Genomic DNA, 14,884 nt, shown 5'->3' on the forward strand with positions numbered 1-14,884 from the left:
AGAGAGGGCGGCCATAGGGGGCTCCCCCATCCTCACCTTCTGGCTGTCCGAGTCGCAGAAGGTGAGGCCAAAGTAGTCCTTCTCCAGGAGGTTGAGGTGCTCACACACCATGTCAAACAGGATCTGGCCTCGGGCGTGCTTCTGTTGGAGACACGGAGAGCCCGATGGTGAACCAGCTCCCCTGTGCTCCTGGAGACCCGGTGCGTGCAGGCAGGGAGCACTGGGGAGGGTCAGGGCAGCCGTGGCCCCTCCGGGTGACCACCAGAAGGTGCTGAGCTGCCTTTGAGAGCAGCCTCTCACCCAGCAGCACCACTCAGGTGGCCGCAGGGCATGCTCAAACCCATTCAGTGTGGTACAGGAAGCAGGTCCCACCAGCCGGGAAGACCCCAGTGCCCCATCACACCAGGAGACAGTGATGCCAAACCAGAGAGGGTGTCACACTGAAGTCTGACTCCCTTTTTGACTTTAAGTGAATTAAGCCTCCATTAAGCATGCAGGCAAGGCACAGCTATTCCCATGGCGCCTGCAAGAAAGGAAGAAGAAAAGCAGCACCAGCCTTTCTACATTAAACCCTCTCTCTATACCCCAGGTGGCTTCTTCAGAGAGCAGCAGCTCTCAAAGTTGACCCCATCCTCTGCACTACAACAGCAGAGAGCTCATCCTTGCCCATGTCTAGTGTGGGGTATTGCTCTGCTCATGAAGCTGCCAGTGAGCCTGTAACCAGGTTTGTGCTTGCATGCCTGTTTGGCTTGGCCAGTGCTACAGAGAGAGCCAGGGGATGGCAATTCACACCAGCTGCTCATGTGCCCCATGAGCCTCCTGCAGTCCTTGGGGTGCTCTCCACTCCTTTTCTTCTTCAGGAGGGCTTTCATCTCTGTGACAACCCATCTTTACACGGCTTTGTGACAAATTTTACTGCTAAAGGACAGTCAGGGCTGCTGAGATCAAAGGCTCTGCTGCCTGTGCCACAGGCAGGGGGCCAGATCCCCCCATCACTGGCTGTCCCAGGCAGCCACGCTCCTCGCATTCATCAACCCTGTGCAGCCAAGACCTGGGGGAGGCAGGACCTGCATACAGATGCAGGTCCACTCTGTGCAGCCAGCTCCGAGCTGCTGCCAACAAAAACCCGATTGCTCATTCACCAGCAGCAAATGCAAAGCTCTCCCTGGCAAAGGCACCAGCAGCTCTGCTCCTCAACAACTCAGTTTTTACATTCTTAAGCAAAGTTACCAGTCCCTAAAGATGCTCATCCCAGCGGGACGATGCTACAGGTCAGACCAGTGCCACCTTCCCCAACCCATGGCAGGAGACAGGAGGGAGTGCTGGGGACAGAAAGAGGCACTCCTGGTAGGTACTGCTCCTCCCAGCTGCCTTTAGCCCTGCAGGATAGGACCCTTCCACGAAACCCTGCCTCAACTCCTGATTTAACCCTGCATGTCCGCAGTCTGTCCTGGAAGGGAGAGGTCCCTGTGCTGGCAGCAGATGAAGCAGCCCTGCAGCATCCTCCAGTGCCAAGGCAGCTCTTTGTCTCCTGTAGTGACAGCCACTACCAGGGAAATGTGCACCCATGTGCACTTGTGCAAGCCCACGCCACACACTTGTGACACTGCACAAACACTGGGGTGTGCTGGACCCTGCCTGCACGCACAAGGATGCAGCTAAAGGATGTGCACATCTATCACCCTTACACACACACACACACACACCAACTTCACACACGATCCCTGTCCTGCTGGTTTTATATGGAGGGATGAGAAGATGAACACAGAGAGCACACACAAACCCAGCTGATGCACACAGCCAGGAGAGCCCACGCCTGTCAGCCTCTTCGCACGAACACGTGCACACACATCCTTTGCCTCAGCTCACGGGACAGCCAACATGCCGCGTGCTCGAGGTGTCAGCAGACAGGCTGGCACATGGATGTGTCGTGCACATATTGCCAGGCAGAGCTCTATCCCCCATCTATTAAGCTTCTGCTTTTTAGGCATTGTTTTCTATTGTGAGTAGCTGCCAAGTTCGGATTCATTGGGCTGAAATTCCCTGCTAGGGTCCGTCTTTGCAGATTTTTCACTTATTTCGACATTTCAACCTAAATGGCTATTTCTGTGGATCTTTTTCTATAGGAGACACTACAAAGGTGTCCTTGGAAGCGGCCTGACACTGGGGACTCGCTTGTCTGAGATGAGATGCATCCTCCCCTTGGTGCCAGTGCAGCACCTGAAGCTGGGACTCACCTCCACCTCGCACTCATACTCGGAGGCATCAAGCAGGGTCACTCTGCAGAGGGCACTCTTCACTTTCTTGCTGGTTTTCTGGGGTGACTTCTGGGTCTTGCTGGGGGTTGTTTTGTCAGAGAGACCATCCGTCTCGCTGTAGTCCTTCTCCTCCATGTCTGTGCCCTGGAGTGGGGAGATACACAGGCACCGCTGCCAGGATGGACAGGCAGACAGATGGGGAAAGCCCTCTAACAGCAGGCAGCAGAGGAACAGCACAGTTCCCTGAGGGCTCCAAGGCTGCCATCAGGGGCACCTCAGTCCTGAGACATGGGACAACCACTTCCTCCCTTCCTGCGCTGGCCATTTCCAGCACAGTCAGCACCTTGTGCTGCCGCACCGCTCCTTCTGCCTGTTCACAAGGACCTGTGTAGGCAGAGCCCATCCATTGCCCTGGGCCCCTCCAGAATGTTCCCCTGGGGCCAGCAGCACAGGGCAGGTGCCCACCTCACTGGGCTCCTTACAGCCCCTGCGCTGCAGCAAGGACATGGTGATGGGTAGCAGAGTGCTGGCATAGTCATAGAATGGTTTGGGTTGAAAAGGACCTTAAGATCATCCAATTCCACCTCCTGCCATGGGCAGGGACACCTCACACTAAACCGTGTCCCCAGGGCTCTGTCCAACCTGGCCTTGAACACTGCCAGGGATGGAGCATTCACAACTTCCTTGGGTAACCCGTTCCAGCACCTCACCACCCTCACAGTAAAGAACTTCTTCCTCATTATCTATCTAACCTGAACTTCCCCTGTTTAAGTTTTAACTCATCACCCCTTGTCCTGTCACTACAGTCCCTGATGAGGAGCCCATTCCTCTGCTGTGCTTTCCTCTCTGCTGCATCTAACAGCACCCATTCATTCACTCACCAGCTCTGTATTTCGGGCATCAGACTGTGCTCCAGGCTTCTCATTGACCTCGGTGTCCCGGCCGGAGGGGTTGGTGGCTGCGGCTGCTTCCAGCTGCTGCTGCGGAGCCTCCTCCTGTGCGTTCCTCACATCCGAACCAGGACCCGTCTCCGTCGTCATGGCCGATGGTCACCCTGCTCTGCCACTGCCACCGCCCACAATGGAAGACAGGAGATGTCACCTGGGTGCATGGGGATGGAGGATGCTGCCGGGCAGCCAGCAGCCTGGGATGCCTCAGATGTAATGGGACCTGCCCATCTCTGCCCCACTGCCTGCACACACAGGTGTGCTGCCGGACACCCAGCTCCCTGTCCCTGCCAGGAGATGGCTCTGCAAAGGGTGGTGGCAGCAGGATTTCACAGGACTCCCTGTGAATCCAGCATCCTTCAGGATGCTGAGAACCAAATGGAAGCGGTTGGGAATGATCCCATGATCATGAATGAGCTGGAAGAGGTGAGGCAGAGGTGTGGGGATGGACACCCGCCATGCTCAGGGCACAGGGCTCATGCCCCACGCCTCAGTCACAGATGGGAGTGGGGCTGGCCATAACCCCCTGCTCCCCACAGCCCTGGGGCCTTCAGAACCTTCACTGGTACTTTTTATGGGCAGAAGGGTTTATCCTGGGAGGAAACACCAAGCTGAGTCAGGTTAAAGGCTGCACTCACACAGGAAATGGCAAACATGGACATCTCCATACACTGCATCCAGGATGGCTGTTGTTTTGCCCCTCTGGAGTTCCCAGCAGCAACAGCATGCTGAGTTCCCACGACTGGCATGGCCAGACCCCACACAGCGGTGGGACAAGACTTGCCTGTCCCATGCAAGATGCAAAACCAAACCCCAGGCCAGGAACAGGGGAGGTGGAAGCACCTCAGGCTGGGGGGCTCAGTAACGGGGTTTCACCACCTTTATAGTTTTTAAACCTTTATGCAAACACAGCACGGGGCTGGCAAGTGCTCCTGGGATGATCCACACAAGCACAGGACATCGAGCACCCTTTGTGACTGTCACCCATTCGCCACTCTAGCTGCCCAGGCCACAGCCAGCTCCTCATCCAGCCGGTCACCCACCAGCATCCCCAAGTCCTTCTCCTCACGGCTGCTTTCCTCCCACCCAGCCCGAGCCTGTGCTGGTGCTGGGGATTGCCCCGACCCATGCGCAGGACCTTGCACTTGGCCTGGGTGACCTTCATGATGTTCACCCAGGGCCACGTCTCCAGCCTGCCAAGGTCCCGCTGGGTGACATCCCATCCCTGTGGTGCATCAGCTGCGCCAGTGAGCTCGGTGTCCTTCACAAAGCTGCTGGCTTTCCTTTACACCTCACACCACAGCTCGTGTCCCACCTCTGTGTCCTCGGCACAACGGGGACATGCGAAACCCTACCCAGAGAAACTGCTAAAACTGGCTCAGAAAGGAGGCAAGGGAAGGGAAAGAGCAAGGCACCCTGCCCAGAATCAGCCTTGTCCCACAGCCCATCGGCAGTGACACCACAGAGGGACCTGGTTCACACCAAGAGCCAGGATCCCACCCCTGCTGACAGGACAAGCTGCCACCGGCCCCTGAGAAACATCAGCTCTGCTTCTCCTGCGGAGCCCAGGGCTCGGCTGAGGGCACGAGAAGATTCCAAAGGTCACCAGTGGTTTATTTGTTCCACAGAGGAAACAGGGCTGCTGTGAACTGAAGCAGTTGTGCGCTCCCAGCTCCAATTCCTGTGCGGATCATTCCCAACCTCTTCCATTTGGATCCCGGCATGTGAAGTTTTTAATGTTTAAAATGACAACCAGCACTTTGGGCCAAAAGCTTTCACACTGGAGGTTTCTAAACTTTCTTCCAAATTGTTTTTGCCCCTCACCGGGAAGCACTGGTCCCTGGGGAAATGATGGGGGATGTTTAAGGGTGGCAAACCAGGAATTTACCCCATCTCTCCCAGCCATTCCTACCCTTTGCCTATGAAGCTCCAGCTCAATCCTTCTGACAATAGGCAAGGAGCCTGATCCAGGGACCAAATGAGCACAGGAGACAGGGTGCCAAGGTGGAGGAGCCCTGTCAAAGGGGTCTGTCTGGCAAGCCCTTGGGTACCATCTCCTGCTCCCATCATGGACTGGCTTCTCCTGCCACTGTTCTTTGGGATCCCGACCACTGGCACCTTTCCCAGGTTCCAGCACAACCCAGACCAACGGGGACCCCAACACCACCATTCCTGCACCTTGGAAGGGAGACCAGGCTCAGAAGAAATCTAAGCACTGATGAGTGCAGCAATGGGTCCCACTGAGCCCATCCCTATGGCACTGCTCCTACCCCAGCAGTGTGGAACATGGGAGGAGGGAGGAATGAGCCCCTTCAGGCTCCCACGGCAGGATGGGCTCAAGAAGGAGCAGGAAGCCCCTCACTCTCCCCTGCATGTGGCTGCAAACTCATTGCTGGGGTAGAAGGGTCCAGGAGATGCCCCGAGGAAGACGGGTATGCCAGGGAAACCAGCGACCTCAGGGGCACAGCACAGCTGCAGCTGAGCCCTGCAGATGTGCACGGTCCCAGCACAGGCAGGGGGGGTCACACTGGCACGGCCGGGCACAGCCACAACGGCTGCATTCAGGAGCTGGTGCCATGTCCGTGTGGGCAGCGCTGCTGCCTGCGGTCCTCTGCCCACGGTGGAGCTGAGCAGAGAGGACGGGAGCATGGAGCTGCCTGCAGCACTGCCACTGGCCCCAGCACTGCTTGCATCTGTGCCTGCTGGCCCATCCTGCGGTGCAGCCCCCCCAGGAGACCCCAGTGTGGGGGACCATGGGCTGAGAGAGGACATGGGTCCCAGCGTGCTGCCAAAGGGACATCTCAACTGACAAATTGTCATCACAAACCTTTAGAAGAGTTTTTGACCACAATTGCAGCAACCCTGATTGAGACCAGTGGAAACGCCGTCCCAAATCTTTTGCTTCTAAATATCACCCTCAGCAGGAGCAGCACCCAATCCTGGCAGCCTGGCCGGGCATCCCAGCCCTTAGCCTTGCTCATGCTTGCTCCCTTGGAATTGCAGCTAGGGCTGGAGCAGCTCCACCTGCCCAGGCAGCAGGAACCATCCCCAGACCCTTCCTCTGTGCAGGGTGCTGGATAAAGGACTCCTCCACACCCACAGCCCTGGATTTGGCAAGGGCCAGCTCGCTTCTGCTACAACTGGACTCAAAATGGGTCCAAACTGAGGGATGTTCTCCTCAGGGCAAGAAACGGCTGGAGCCATTCGAGGCTCCGGGTTAGCGAATCAGACACGTGTGAATGGTACACTGCAAAGAAAGCCTTAGCAGGATCAGAAGTAGACCTGCTTGTCATGCCTATAATCTCCTCCCATCATCTCTCTGCCTGCTCCTCCTTCCCTTGGTGTTTTCCTCTTTCCTCCCTTCAAGCTGGAGTGTGGATTCACGGCTTTCCCAGACGCTCTGCCCCCACACTTCCCCACCATATCCTGGCTCCAGCCTCCGCAGCACTCCCCCCACAGAGCCTTTCCCTCCCTTCCACCTCCAAACAGGGTTTTGCCTGCGCCTGCTTTCCCCTTCCCCATTCACTCCCTGTTGATGGGCTGGGTTTCCAGGCTGAGCCCTTTGCTCCTGGGCTCTGCTTTCCCCACCTTCCTCCCTACCAAAGATGCTGCCCATCCACGACACTTCACTTGTGAAGCATCACAGACAGGGGCAGGCATAAGTCTCTGTGCAAAGCCCCATGCTGGCACCCAGCACCCGTGCTGTGGGGCTCAAGCTGAGCTGGCAGGGGACAGGTAGGATAAGAGCAGAGGCAGCAGCTTGCAGCCATCCTGGAACCACGAGAGGAGTCTCAGTGGGGAAACCTGGGAATCCTCCAAGGACACATAAAAAGTGAAAAGGAAAACGGTCCCCAGAGCCCTGGCACCATGCAGCCCCCTGAGCCCCTTTGTCACTCAGTCCCTGGCACTGGGGGACATGCAAATCCCCACACTGCTCTGCAGTGCATCAGGCAGCCCGGAGAGCTCTCCTGTGCTGCTCTGCAGCAGGGCCAAAATCCCTATGAGCCACCCTGCTTGTGATGAAGGGGGGAGAAAAGAAACGCAGCGCGTCCGCAGCTCCCGGCGCCTGCACAGCGCTCCTGCTCATGCAGGACCGGCCAGGCAGAGATCTGCACTGCCCCAAACTGTTCCCAGCTGGAACAGAGCCCCGGCCCCCATCCAGGCTCCAGGACCTGCATCCCACCCAGACTGGTGCTCCCCGCACTGGGCCCCGCTTCCAGCTGAATCCAGAGCATCCCGCGGAGCTGCCGCCGCTGCGCGGGGCCAGCCCTACCTTGGTGCCAGCTCCCCATGGCTCCAGCAGAGCTCATCGCGGCCAGGCTGCCGCCGCGTCCGAGGCAGCGCCTTCTGCAGAGCCGCCTCTTCCCAACCCCAACACCCCCGTGCAGTGATTGATGTGCACCGCAGCCACAGCAGAGCTGGGAACCAGGCTGCTTTCCCATCCCACTGCCGGGCTCCCCCCTCGCCAAGAGCTCCGTGTCCGCAGCGCAGCCCCGTGGCATGGCAGGAAGGTCCTACATCGATGCGGGTGCCTGCCCCATCTGCACCCCTTGCCTGCAAACAGCCGACTCATTAAGGGCAAGGCACCAAAGAGCCATCACAGGCTTCGATCCTGCCAGGATCCTTCCCTTTACATGCACTGTCAGCGAAGGGAGGGCTCACACTCTGCACTGGCTGCTCAGCAAGGAGCCGGACCCACTGTACATCTTCATCCCAAGTTAATCTGGCACTTTCTTGCATCACCCCCTGGCCCCATCTCTTACATGGGGTTCTAGGGCAGCAAACACTACATTGCCTCCAAAACACCTCTCTAAGCAACCCCACTTGCACTCCTCAGCTTGCAGATGCACCAGCAGCAAGAGCTGAACAGAAGCTCTTTCATCACCCTTGTCCACAGTGAAGTGCAGAGCGTGACACCCAACACATCCCTACCTCCACGGCACGATACTCCTTGTCCCTTGGGGGACAGCACTGGGGCTAGGTAACACTGCACAGGTGCCTTGTACCAGGGAGCAGCCACCAGCTTGGACACAAGCTCCAGAGCACACCAAGCCATTGGGAGCCCCAGGAGAAGCAGCACAAGCCAAGCAAAGTCTGGTGTTTGCTGGCAGAGTTCTGACAGGCTCCTGCCATCAGGAGGCACCCACTGCATGGTCCAACCACACTGAGCCTGGCTGTGCTGGATTCAGAGGGAGAAAACCCCGCTGGCAAGGGGGTCTCAGCCAGGGCAGCCTCAGCATTCTCAATGGCATCTCCAGCTTGAACCCCCTCCTTGTCCCAGGAGGTGTGGGGTTGGGGGCCACCAGCTCTCTGCTGCTCTGCACCTCTCCCACTGCAGTCAGGGCTGGTATCACCCGTCTGTGAGCACCCACAACTGCAAAACCTCCTTGTCTGGAGCAGCTGCAGGAATAAGGAGGAGGAGGGAAGTGTCAGCAAGCAGAGGGAAGAGTCAGCCCAGAGCTGAGAGAGGAGACAAAACACAGACAGGAAAAGGAGGGCGGAAAAGAGATTGTGGCAGACAAAGACCCCGAGACCCGAGCCGTGCCTCAGGCTGGACCTGACGTGCGATGGGAAAAACCTCATTCATCACGTTGTGCACAGCCCCTGTGCCTCAGCCAAGCTCCCTGACCCTGAGAGCACTGCCCAAAGCAGGAGGGCGGCAGCAGGAGCCTGTGGAAATGCTCTTCCCCCTGCCTCCAAAACCTGCCACTGGTGAGATGTGATGCACTGGGGAGACCTGAACAGCAACAGGTTTCAAATGGGATCCTGCTGGTCCCTGTGCTACTAGTGCTTGCACTGCACCCTATCAAGGATCTCACTGAATCGTCAACCACAAGGAATGTATGTCCAGGAATGGGGAGCAACGGCACCCCTGTGGCTGTGCAGCCATGAACCACATCCCCACCAGTGACAACAGACTGAAGCAGGATCAGGACCCCAAGAACCCCCAGAGCATCACTGAATCGGACTAAATAACAAGAGCACATGCAGCCCATACCTGCCCATCTCGGGGTCAACATTCCAGTGATGAAGCCAGTTCTGCTGGGACAGCAGGGGCAGGAGCACACCAGGGAGCAGCCTGTCTGATAGTGAAGACCCACAGCTCCAACAAGGAGTAGGAAGTGAGAAGGGGAAGAACCCCCTCCAATGCACAAGAATATCCACCCTTGGACCCCACAATGCAGCAGCTTCCAGGCTCCTGCAGAGAAGGACACACACCCCCTGCAGGTGCCCACGAACAGGAGAAAAGAGCTTTTTAGCATCTTCCAAGGCAAGGGCGCTCTGAAGCCTTGGAGGTGTTCAAGGCTCGCAGGCAGTTATCAAAGATAAATGTTTTAAAGGCTGAAAGGGACAGAAGAGGGATAAGAGGGTGTGAGAAGAAAAGGCAAGTCCAGGCGCAGCGGGGCAGGATGCAGCACGTGGGCTTCCCTCATTTCCCTTACCAGCACTGACCTTCCATATAGAGGACACCATGGGATGCTGGGGGACACAGCAGGGACTTGAGGCTGCATGGGCAGATCTGGGGCTATTGCGGGGGAGAAATGGTGCCGAGGAGAAGGTATCTCGGTCCTGCCCCAGGACCCCACTAGTGCTACCTGCACCAGGGTCCTGCCACCCCGGAGCACTGGGCACACTGTACCCACTGCGGGAAGCACCCCACTTCACCAGAGCAGGACTCAGCTGCATAGGGTAAGCTTCAAGGGCAAGGAGAAAAGGGACCCACAGCCCTCCCCAAGCCCCATGGAGGGGAAAGGGAAGGGTCAGGCCATGCTACCAAGCCTGGAGGAGCAGAAGCGGAGCTGACCGAGCCCCTGCGCTGCTCCATGTCTCCCTTGATGAGCCCCACATGCTCCTGGCCCCCTCTCCTCTGCCATCCGCTCCCCATCACATCCCCCGGGAGCTGGGATGCCATCTCCCTCCAGCCCTGCCCCGGCTTCACCCCACACACCAGACAACCAGCTCTCAGGAACAGATTTACTCCGATGCCCTCCTGCCTTATATCCTTTATCCCTGCATTGCTTGTCGTTCAGCAGCAGTTAGCTCTGCCCAGGCTGCTTTCCCTGCCTGCTTTACATTCACCATTCATACATAATGCACGCATTATACACATTAATGCAGCATCTTCACTGTGCACACACACCATGCACCATTACTTCAGAAGGTCCAAGTCCCAAAGCCACCATGGTGCTGGTCCCCAGCTGTGCCCAGAGCAACCAGCACTGCAGTGCCTGCTCCTGCACCCGAGTCCCTAAACCATAAGTGCAGCATAGCTGGATCCCAGCTGCCGCAGGGAAAACCATCACCTGGAAATTTCCATGCTCTGAGGCATTTTACAGATATGCAAAAGGACCAAGGAGGTGTCAAAGGAGCTTGAAGAAGTCACAGGGCTGAGCAGGAGCTAGAAAGAGCAACAAGGAGCCTGGGTTACATGTGCTGGGAAGGACCCCATCAGGCTGCTCATCACAGAAAGCAGCCCTCTAATGGTTGCTTGGTGGAGACAGATGGCAAGAGGTTCATGGCCTTGAACAACCTTTGTTACCTGCCTCACTAAGAAAATACTTCACTAGTCTCACTTCAAGACATATCTGCAGCAACAGCATTTGTCTCCCTGCAGAGCTGGGGAGAATCCGTCCTTTGGTATCTGAGTGCCCGGACACTCCGGACACACAAAGCAGGAGCAAACAGAAAACTCCTCAATGACTTGGAAAATGGAACTAAAATAAACCCATCACCAGGCTCCAGCTTGCTGCAGGGGGCCTGGTCTGCAAAAAATCATTCACAAGAAGAGGCTGGAAAGCACCGACCTGGACATGCATGCACTGAGGATGCAGTACTCAGCCTCCAACCCAGCTGTGAGCAAAAGCATTGAGGACAGGGCCAAGCCTCTGAAGAGGATCACACCTGCGGGCAGTTCTGACAATTCACATCTGAGGTTGAGGGTATCCGAGTCCAGAAAGGACATTCATAACGTTTTTGAAGTGTGACAGTGGAGCTTGTCCATCACCCTCATGTTGGCTCAATGAATTTACCTTTGTGCTGCAATGGATTTTTTGCATGAGCTGGGGGTCACCTGCTCTCCACCAGGAGAAGGGCAGCAGGTGACCCCACTTTTAACCTGAATTATGGATTCAAGGAGCCCTGCAGTGAGGTTGGCAGGACCCAGAGGTACCTCCCCATGGGGGGAGAGGGAGGTCATCACATCCTCCCTGCTGGGTCACCGGAGGGCAGAGAGGCTGCCAGTGACCAAAGCAGCTCCAGCCAGGCAGAGGGTCAGGACAAGCATGGCTGGATGCTATCAGCTCACCAAACCCTTTGCCCCAGGCGTTGCCAGGGAGGGGACCAAAAGGTGGAGCTCCCTTTGCAGGCAAAGCACATCTCTCTCCAGCGGTGAACCTCCCAGCCAGGCTTGGGAAACGCTGATAAGATGAGGGAAAACAACTTCTCTCCCTCCTGTGGCGCTGCCCTCCTTCCAGACAATTAATTCCAGCCCTGCAGCAGCCGTGTCTTGCAGCACCGCTGTGATTCATCGCCAGCGAAACGCTGACTCAGAGGTGAGGCTCCGGATGCGGCTGACGCGGGAGCCCCGGTCCCCGCAGCCTCCTGCGCGCTCGCTCCCAACAACCCTCTCCTCCAGGCCCCCAGCCCGCCTCTGCAAGCCCCAGGGAGGCTGCAGCAGCCTCCGCTGCAGCAGGGAGATGATGCTTCAGGAAGTCATTTAATCCCACTCGGCTCATCGCAGGGAGCAGCTCCATCCAGACTGGCCCGTATGAGCTTTTAATAGACTTCAGTGGTGGAAACTCCTCTCCCTGCACCACATCTGCACCAGGGCTTTATCCTCATCACATGAGAGAGGTATTCTCTGGCATTTCATCCAGCCTCCTTCCCTGTAGTTCTAAGGCTGTGGTTGTCACTGTCCTGATGAGCCAGGGCAGAGCTCCTGTTTCAAGCTGTGCAGCTTGCCACCATCCCAGGCCGCTGTGACCCCTCTATGGGAGCAGCCTCACAGAGAGCTGGTGCCAACATCAGCCCAGCCCTGCATGGAAGAAGCTCACTCAGGGACATCATCCTTCTGTGGGCACCATTCAACCAGTAGGACCTGGGAAAGCGCCTTCTCAGCCCCATCAGGTTCCAGCCTTGATCCTTCCCAGAGGTTCTGTAGACCCTCAGAGGGCAGCAGGTCTACAGAGCCACTGAGCCAAGGCAGACAGCCCAGGGAGGTCCCTGCAGCACCAGCCCTTGGAGCTCTTCTCTGCTCAACCCTTAGGAAAGAGCCAGCAGAGGCATGGGTGGGTTGACACCGAGCAGCGCTGTGTCCAAACTGAAAGCATTTGGTTTCTCCTCCTGCCATCTTGGCTGTGCCATAAGGGTCCACGTGCGCTTGCTGTCTGTAGCTGGACGGACCTTGGGGTTTGCTTCTTATCTCTGCCTGGCTCCTGCAGATCCCCATTAGCCAGGACAGCAAAGCTTTGCAATCGCAGCACTGAGATTTGCAGTCGGGTGTGTAACCACAGCTCTCAGAACTCCTCATGCCTGCTCACTTGTGTCAAGCCCTGTCTCTATGTTCCCTCTTCATGTGCCATTATTTTCTCTCTGTCCCTCCGATCAGTCACACAGATGGATGTCCTAGCATCCAAGTCCTTTTCCAGACTACCACATCTCTTCTGATGTTCCCCATTTACAGTAAAGTAGTTCCACCTCTGCCTCACACCAAAGGCATCCTCTAATTCCCAATGATGCGGCTCCTCTGCCCAGCCAGCACTTCAATATGCACACAAAGGCAGGACAAAAGCACAAGAACATGGACACCGCATCCCACAGGCTCCCTGCATGGCAGGACTCAATTACTGCCGAAGCAGCAGGACACTGGGGTGCTGGGGGAAGTTTTATGGCTCCTCCATCCCCTGCTGCTACCACCCCCTTCATCCAGCACCTCCCTGCAGCCATGAGGTGCCTGCAGGCATCGTCCCTCCATCCACCCACAAGCCCTGCACCATACACCCATCCAAATCACCGCAACCACTTGTGGTCTCACAGCCACACTGCCATCCCTCACCCTTTTCCCATCACCTCCAAGCCTCACTCCCACCCAATAGCCAAGAGCATTTAGAAGGGAGACGTCAGACCAACATAGCACAATGCTCTCCTGCCTGGCAGGATGCTATGAGCTCATGAAGGTCAAACCAGAGCATGAAGGATAGGATGAGCATTCCCTCTTCACCTCAGATGCCTCCCTCTGGACCAGATCTCACACCGGTCCAACTGAGCTCTGCTGCCTTGTCCTGTTAACCAGACCAAGGCTGACCCACCACACAACAGCACATCATCAGGAGGACCCAGCTATGCCACAGCTCCTGCCTTCAGGTAGGGAAGGGCAGAGGTTTCACCTGGTGATGGAGAACATCACCACCAAGTAACCACAGGAGGCTGCTCCAGTGACTGCAGGGACACGTCAGCTCCTCCAGCAGAGGACAGGTCTACCTCAGAGCCTGCCTGCCAACAAGGCAGGAAGGGTTCATCAAGGCTGTCTGGACCAGTCTCTTCCTGAAGACAGGCCCAAGCCTGCTCTACCAATGCACCTTAAACCAGTGTAGGGCTTTGATGGCTACTACAGACACCTTTGTCAGGAGAGGTGGTTTCTTTCCAGCCCCAAGCCAGCCTGGCAAGTCTGGGCTGTTGAGCTGGCATGCTCTGTAACCACTGATCTGACCTGGAGCTCCTGAGGGACGGTGAGCTGGGAAAAAGGAGTCAAACCCAGGGGTGAAGCAGCCACCGAGCACCATGATGAGAAGTGGATGGTGGCTCTTCATCGACAGGGTGCCCAATGGCCAGGCTGGAGCTGCCAAGCAATGAATTGAGTGAGGGAAACTATTAGAGTAAGGGCAGCAAGGATGAGATAATCCCATGGCAGCACGCTCATGGGAGGGCAGTGATCCTGCGCAACACCTCCACAAGCTTTGGCATCCACCACGCAGGAGGAGCATGGGGCTCTCCCACCTCTCTGACTGGGGCTGGCAAAGCTGCTCTTCTGCAGCAAGCACAGACCTAATTGACACGTGTTGAATCTGTGTTTGGGCAATTATGCATTTATATTATGTCAGCAGTTGCCAAGAGCCCAGACATCTGCTCGCTCATCATGTGCGAGCCAGGCAGCGCAGAGGCATCTGACCCCGGAGCAGGATGCTGGCCTTGTGCAAACACAAATGACAGGCAGGAAAGCGCCTCCCCTGCCACAAACCTCACTGTCCTCCTCTGGTATCACCTTCGGGAGATGGCCAGCGACCTGCTGCCTGTGGTGGCATCCCCCTGCTCCAGGGTTAATAAAGCAGCCCGAGTACTTCAGCAAACTGTACTCTGTAAGCCAGGCTCAGCTTCCCTGCGGCATCATGTTGTACATCAAAAATGCATCATGAGAAAGTTAGGGAGGAAACAAAACAAAACAAAGCAAAGTTAAGAAGCCACCGAGTTCACAGGGAAAGGGCAGGGCTGTCCCCTAAGTCAGCTTTGAGTTAGGCAGCAATAGCAACTCACCACCCCCTCCAGCTTACAGCTTAGCTGCCAGCGTTGAGAGCAGCCAGGTCAGAGTCTGTCTCCAGAGTCCAAACCCTCCTTCTGCTTGCTCCATCCATGCTTTGGCCCCAGTCATTTTGGCACTAGGAAAACCCAGGGAAGAGGAGCATG

The 14,884-nt window shown here is 56.8% G+C and overlaps 1 protein-coding gene across 12 annotated transcripts in view; it reads right to left on the bottom strand.

Annotated features, from left to right (window-relative positions):
- The window catches only part of EPB41L1 (erythrocyte membrane protein band 4.1 like 1), a 47,130-nt gene that overhangs the window by 23,224 nt on the left and 9,022 nt on the right, over nucleotides 1–14,884 (bottom strand). For 11 of the 12 annotated variants that reach the window (XM_061441825.1, XM_061441818.1, XM_061441827.1 and 8 more), the window contains exons 2-4: nucleotides 3,140–3,323; nucleotides 2,238–2,402; nucleotides 37–141 (exon numbers count right to left, since the gene is read on the bottom strand). In XM_061441825.1, the coding sequence (XP_061297809.1) occupies nucleotides 37–141; nucleotides 2,238–2,402; nucleotides 3,140–3,298 (429 nt within the window). In that variant the 5' untranslated portion in view covers nucleotides 3,299–3,323. Of the gene's footprint in view, nucleotides 1–36; nucleotides 142–2,237; nucleotides 2,403–3,139; nucleotides 3,324–7,478; nucleotides 7,653–14,884 lie in introns of those variants that run through there. The other variant, XM_061441815.1, reaches the window with a different exon arrangement.

This window comes from Pezoporus flaviventris, unplaced genomic scaffold, assembly GCF_033815535.1.
Source record: "Pezoporus flaviventris isolate CSIRO_AGI_PZ_B2104156 unplaced genomic scaffold, CSIRO_AGI_Pfla_v1 ptg000213l, whole genome shotgun sequence".
Classification (NCBI taxonomy): Eukaryota; Metazoa; Chordata; class Aves; order Psittaciformes; family Psittacidae; genus Pezoporus; species Pezoporus flaviventris.